The sequence below is a fragment of the Nyctibius grandis genome, chromosome 4 (assembly GCF_013368605.1).
Source record: "Nyctibius grandis isolate bNycGra1 chromosome 4, bNycGra1.pri, whole genome shotgun sequence".
NCBI classification, from domain to species: Eukaryota; Metazoa; Chordata; class Aves; order Nyctibiiformes; family Nyctibiidae; genus Nyctibius; species Nyctibius grandis.
The window spans coordinates 21689906-21696820 of NC_090661.1; the positions used below are offsets into that span (position 1 = coordinate 21689906).

The 6915-nt window shown below is 38.4% G+C and overlaps 1 protein-coding gene across 1 annotated transcript in view; it reads left to right on the forward strand.

Moving 5' to 3' along the window:
- Positions 1 to 5981, forward strand: part of CD44 (CD44 molecule (IN blood group)) — a 57158-nt gene extending 51177 nt beyond the window's left edge. Inside the window, exons 8-9 of the mRNA XM_068398925.1 lie at positions 852 to 930; positions 4447 to 5981. Coding sequence (XP_068255026.1) covers positions 852 to 930; positions 4447 to 4663 — 296 coding nt within the window. The 3' untranslated portion in view covers positions 4664 to 5981. The remainder of the gene's footprint in view (positions 1 to 851; positions 931 to 4446) is intronic.
- Positions 5982 to 6915: the final 934 nt, after the last annotated feature.

Sequence of the window (6915 nt, forward strand, 5' to 3'; positions counted from 1 at the left end):
ACAAAGCAAATTTTGGAATGGTAACCTCTGAAGCACCTTTTGAAGAACTCAGCATTTTCAGAGAAAACTGAAGGGAGATATGAGAAGAGTATGACACAAAAAGAATGCCTATCAGTTTTTCACCATGAAGTAATAATAATTAACTAATCAGAAGAATTAATTTTTTTTAAATGAAAGATAGGAGACTTGTTAAACAAGGGAGACTTGTTTCAAACAAACAAATAAAGGACTTAGCTCTTAGGAGAGGATCTCTGTCTATAATGGTAGTACAGCATAAATAATAGGCTACCAGGAAGGTTGTGAAATCTCCTTTGCTAAAAATGTTAAGAGCAAATGGAATATTCCTCAGCTATCTTCTTATGGACTCTGTTTCACTGGAGTTAAATCTAGCTGATATGACCTCTTAGGGTCCCTTCCAGTTTTGTAGTTCCTTTTTTTTTTTTTAGAGGTTGCCCCAAAAATACCCCTTAAAATAAGATTTTAAATGAAAAAACGAACATTTCACTCTACCTGAAAATCATTCTGCTTTTGTGCCTGGGATTGCAGATGTGTCATTGATAATCCTTTTCTTTTGCTTTTGGAGCAAATCGGTGATTACAACTTCTCTTATGCCCACCAAAATACAGTGCTTATAGGTGTTAACAGTGTTCATCCGAGTTGTCCTGTGTATAGCTGAATGATGAAAATTTATTCGATTTGCACTTTGTAAAACAAACACACATTCATGCAAGCTAGGAAAAAAGTCTGACAGTTTAAAGAATGTAAAAGAGCTTGTGTTCTTGCAGTTCTGCAAAACAGCAAAACTACATGAGATATGTTAACACGCTCTCCCCCCCCAACTCTCCCCACAGAATGGCTGATCATAGTTGCCGCTCTTGTGGCACTTGGGTTGATTCTTGGAGTATGCATTGCTGTTAACAGTCGGAGAAGGTAAGGTAGCCCCTTTACTTTTTCAAAACACACTGCCTCGCTATTTTCTTCATCAACAGGCTTCAAAGCTTCATGAAAGAGCAGAGCAGCATAACACAGGAAAGGACTTCCTTTGCGAAGCTCTGTGACTTGGGGTGCGAGGGTCCAAGTCACCGTGTCCTGCACAGGTCACACATCAGCCTTCACACTCACGTGGAACCACGTAAAGTCAGTAGCTGTATAAACTGTTTGGTCTTTACTTGTAGATGGAAACTAGCTGTATGTAGATCACAGAGAATTAATTATTCTCTACTTATTAATAGGACAATTCTGTCCACTGAGAGTGAGCAACCACAGGATGAGCTGAGAATAATCCTCCACCATTAACAGTGTTGTCTGTGTACAGTGTGAAGGACTGTCACAGGATTAATTTGTTCCTTCCAAACAAAAGGCAGTATCACAGCCGGCAGTCACAGGGATATATTCTAACATTGCTATCAGAGCACTCGATAGCTTTATTTACTCCACTTTACAGATGAAGAAGCTGAGGAACAGAAAGTTTCCATGATCTGTGCAAAGTTAGCTGGGAAATTTGGAAAAATCTGTAGCTTAAAGGATAGGCTATAATGTTCTTAACTCTTTCTTTTCTCTGGGGGCTGTTCTGAGGTTGCGTCACAATTGTCTTAAACAGCTTTTTGCTACTTGAATAGTAAAGTTGAACCCTTTAACAGAGTAACTATTTTCTATTTGAATGTTACTTTATCAGAGTAACCATATAATATGTGAAGGCTTTTGTTCAGGAAGCAGTGAGCAATTTATTCCTAGTCTGCTGGTGGCAGGAAAGCACATGTTAATGCTTCTGTGAAATAGTGTCAAGGTTCTCCAAAGCGTGGCATAGGTTCTAGAATAAAGCGCTGCCACCGTGGTGAGGGAGCAACCCAGGCAGTCCCTGCCCATAATGCAGAAGGCTTTTATGAGACAAAACAGTGCAAACTAAATGCCAGATTGTCAGACAGAGTAAACTGATACAGTTTTGCTGAAGTCAGTAGTGAGATGCCACCTGCTATATTTGGCCTATGACCGTATCCACAGTATCAGTGCTTCTCTGACAGCATTATTACAGACTTGTTGAAATAAGTAAGCTATCAAGCATATGGTGAGACAGAAAACTCTATAACTTTCTTTCTGTGAAGTGATTCTGGAGTTACACAGACTGAACGGCATGGCTTATTGATTTATATGTTACTCTGTTATGCCTTTAAAAGTAGAGACTGCCATTGTTTCCTTCCTCTTAACCATAGTTAAGTCACCATAGGAACAGACAAACAGGGCCACTATGGCTAATTATAGATTGCATCTGACAAGAACTGAAACAATCTCAGGGCTGTAAATTATGCCTTAGATACTGTTAATGGAAAACGTGTCTTTTACTTAGAGCTTCCATGCAGCTGGGAGTGAGTCGCAAAGAGAGAAAGTGCATTTGGGTGCATATATGTGTACAAATACATGGATTAGATGCTAGTAATATGTGTTACTCACTGTGAGGAAAACTTTTTGAAGCAAGAACGTACTCTAGTATGCTTGAAAGAAGTGGAATTTTTTCTTCTACTTCATCAGGATCCAAAAGATAACATGAATAAGTCAAGCATCCTTTCTTCATCTATTCTGATAAGTGCTAATATGGTGAAAATTCATAGAGGGGTAGTTGCTGTGCACTCAGCATACTGCATGTGAATGCCAACTAATCTAAAACTAACACTGCAGCCATGCTATGAGGAAACTGGATAGCTGAGAAAAGAGGATTGAGCATTTCAGTGTTAGCTGACCAGTAAATTGAGAAAGTTTCAAGCATTAATTTATTTAAAAAGTGAGAACAATCTGAGTTTTATTTGTGTAATGCTGTCAGTTACACCATTTTTAAAATGAATGCTAACTGCAGCATGTCCAGTTTCAATCTCATTCGGGTTGTCTGAAAAAGCCGAATGAAGTGTAGGCCTTAGTTTCAAGGTAGTTAACTTCCTGATTCAGAAATCAATAGATTTAGCCTTTCTAGTTAGGAGGTAAGTATGGCAGAAATTTCCAGCATTTCAAACAAGCAATTGGGCCTTCTCAGTAAACAGCAAATTGCTTGGCTATAGTATTTCCTTTTTTTAAAAAAAAAAAATTAAAAAAAATTGGTGTTGTCATAAGCTATCTTAACCAAAACCCAAAATGACCAAGGTTCAGTGTGGTCCTATTTAAGTTAGCTAGTTATTCCTCTTCTTGCAAAGACTACCTCTGTCTGGTGCCTGTTGTAAAAAGTGTTAGGATCTCCTTCCAGGGTTCAACAGAAGATGCTGCCCACGCTGACCCCATCATATCAGGAAAGACAATGTGAGCTGCTCTTTTGAGAGGCTCCACAGCTTCTCTCTGGCCTCTTTCAGCATTTCATGGCTGCAGGGCAGGAATCATTCCCAAGGGTGTGTGTAACATCAGCACAGTGAACTGAGCTACTTTGGATAAAGCAACCCTCATCTATTGGTCAGTAAGCATGAAAAAAGTAACACTTCAGAAGGATAATAGTATAATTGAACTGCCAAATTAATCATTCAGGTAAAATATCCTTCATTTAAGAAGAAAGCACTTCACAGAGACATTGTCGTTCTTAAGAGAGCTGTGCTTTGTATATTCAGTTTACACAAGGCTGTTTAAGGACAAGTAGGATGTTCAGCACCTACACAGTGTGTAGCCAGAGAACCATCTTAACAGTCTGGGGCAAATCTGACAGCTGTGTAACTAGTACTTTTTTTACTACCCTGAAGAATACCCAGCCCACATTGACCAGTATGCATCAGTTTTGGACTGGTCACTTTTAAAAAGAGAGTGCGTGTGTGTGTGTGCACTCACACGCGTTCAGTCAGAGCTACGTAGAGTTTATTGGGCAGTGCTGCACTGAGTGTAACTTTAAAAGCACAGTAGCCATTTCCTACCTTAATATAAGGAGCTATGCTGTTGATGGGAGCAAGAGTAGTTTTTCGTATTTCCTTGCTGTTGGCAGGCTTCTAGGCCTGACAAGCTAATACAAAGAAGGAAAAATTTATCTTGTGATAGCTTGATCCAAATTTTCTGCTCTCTCAAGAATTTGAGCATTTTCAAAGGTGTGGTCCCAAGTCTGGGTTTAGAATGACCGTGTCCTTACAGTGGGATATATGCAAAGTTCATAAATGTGGATATATCCAGACGTTAGAAAATCGTTCTAGCTTTCAGTAATTAATGTTATTCCTATCTGTAGTAACAATAGATAGAAATCAAGTGAGCTCCCACCAAATTTTATGCATATAATTGTGGATGCTTTCAAAAATAAAATATGGAATACGGAGAAACTTTACACTTTGCATCGTATAAGTCTGCACGGGCAGACACAAGTTTCATTTTCTCTGCACTGGCAGACACAAGTTTCATTTCCAAGCACCTCTTCCTAAATATTGACTTTCAATTTTATTCTTATTTCTGTTAATCTCCATTTATAGTACTTATTTTCATTTTATTTGTTTCTAGATGTGGGCAGAAGAAAAAGCTAGTGATTAACAATGGCAAAGGGGCAGTGGAGGACAGAAAGACAAGTGGATTAAATGGAGATGCCAGCAAATCACAAGAAATGGTGCACTTGGTTCACAAAGAACAGTCAAATGACCGAACAGGAGCATGTGATGAATTCCTGACCGTTAATGAAACACAAAATCATCAGGAGCTTGACATGAAGAGTGGAGTGTAATGGTACCAAGTCACCAAGTAGATCAGAGCTGGGGAAATCAAAATCACATGGAACTTGGACAGGAATTCACAGATGCACTGTGCTACTGACGTCTTTTGAACATTATTAAAGTTTTATTAATTTTTAATCACTTTAAAATTATGTCTGAGTTACAAAATTGACATTTGCTTTCTGAAATAAGCCCCCAAGAGTTGCATAATGTTTTCGGTTCCCAGTTGCTACACAGAGGACACTCACTGTGTCCTGGGTGTTAGGAAGGATACAAGTTTATGTCATTGTTCCCCAGATGGAGGGTCTTCGCTATGTGGAGCTACAGAAGTATCCAGTCACTCCCTCTTACAGGCATTTAAGGTACTAAACTTGGCATGGTACAAGAGTAAGTGGGGAACAAATGTCAAGAGCAAAAATCAAGTTTAAACCAAAAAGGCCTCCTATGCAATGTCTAAAACGTCAAGAATCCTTCAGAAATGCCTTCCAGCCAGGAAGAGCAGTAGGTGCATTCAGAGTCTGCCAGTATAAACAAAAAGTGACATTTTATAATTATTTATGGCTTGGTCTGCAATGAGGGAAACCCAGAAGGACAAAATTTATTTATCTCTATTTTTAAATGTATATGGGCATACAGCAAATCTTCTTGGGAGGGGGAATAAAGAGATGAAAACATGAGCTGATACATAATAAACTTCTACACTTTATTATCCTAACAATCTGTACAGTTATCCTTGAGTTTTTCAGGTGTTCATTGCTCTTCCCCCTCCCTCTTTCATTGGTCACAGTTTGTGCATGTTTTTAATGAGTCTGTTAGGATAATGACTAAAACAGAATAACCCCCAGCTCTCTCACACATGCACAAATCAAGCAATTGGAGATCAATAGGGAAGATGACAGTACTTTATTCCTGAAGAATAGTTCTCTTTTTCTGCTCCATTTTACTTAGGAGATGCTGAGCCTAGTAAAACTTGTTTCTCCTATAACTGTTATGTTACACAAGTTTGCTGATATTTTAAAAGTTGCCTTTTTATGATCTCGCTCACTTCCTCTGAATTCTGTTTCATCCACTTTTTCCCCTCTGCTTTTTAAAAATACCAAAAGAAACATTGCTTGCTTATTGGTACCGGAAGTTTAAATTCTACAGAAAAGATCAAAGAAAATGAAAGGAAACTCTCCTAGCCATGTAATGTAGTAAAGTAGATGCATCTGCATTGTTACATGCTTGTGTTTTGTCCTTATGTGTCTGTTATGTAAAGTATTTGTATTAAGCTATGATGCTGTGCATTATATTGATATGAATTATCAGAAAGAAAATTATTTACTACCAGTGGTCTCTGCCATTTTTAAGAAAGCGTGTTGGAATGGAGGGAGAATGATAACTTCTAATTGGCTGCCTCAAAAAACAATGCAAGTAAAAACAATCTAAGGTAATTGCAACCAGTGGTCTGTGTCAGTTGTGGGACGGGGAATGTCCTGTAGCAGGGTTATTCAAGTGTTCCTGTTCACTCACCTGTCTTTGAAACTGTTGTGCTAAAGCATGTTATTTTATATTCTCCATCTGAAGCAATTTGGAGGATGAGTATTCAGCTGGCTAAATACTAACATTAGCTAGCACTGATCTTTACTGGAACATAAAGCACAAGACTGTTGATTAGGTTTCTCAGTCACAGACCTCCAGCAGTTTCACATGTGTCTCATCGAGTAGCTCAGTGCCCTGGTATCTGCAGGCAGATCTCCTCAGGGGCAATTTATGCCTGGGCAAAAGGTCCCAAGACAAGGTGTAAAGTACACATAGGATGTTTTCTGACTTTATGTAGGTCAGCATGTTTCGTCTATGAACAGTCACAGAGCTTGTGGTCCAAAGGTGTTCAAATAAGCTGAAGCTAATGGGGTCAAGGTGATTTACTCTATCAGTACTTGTGGTACACTGTTAGACTTCTCAGTCCTTTCATGTATTTTAATACTGAACTGTGTAGTGGGAAGTCTGTTGACTCTGTGCATTGATTTTTGTTTAATTCCTGTAATGTTTTTAAGCAAGCATTTCTATTTGTCATTATAAATCAAAATGATCTGTTGAAGGCTGTGTTTAAACTGGTGTTATATACTCATCTCACTAACTATGGAGATCCAGAGTAAGAATTATTCCTCTCTTCAAATCCTAATTGAATATAGGTCTCAATCAAAAGGAGATATTTCATTGTCTGAAGGCTAAATTTTTCTTTTAAAAAAAAGAAAAAGGCTGTGGCATGTTATTCGTCTCC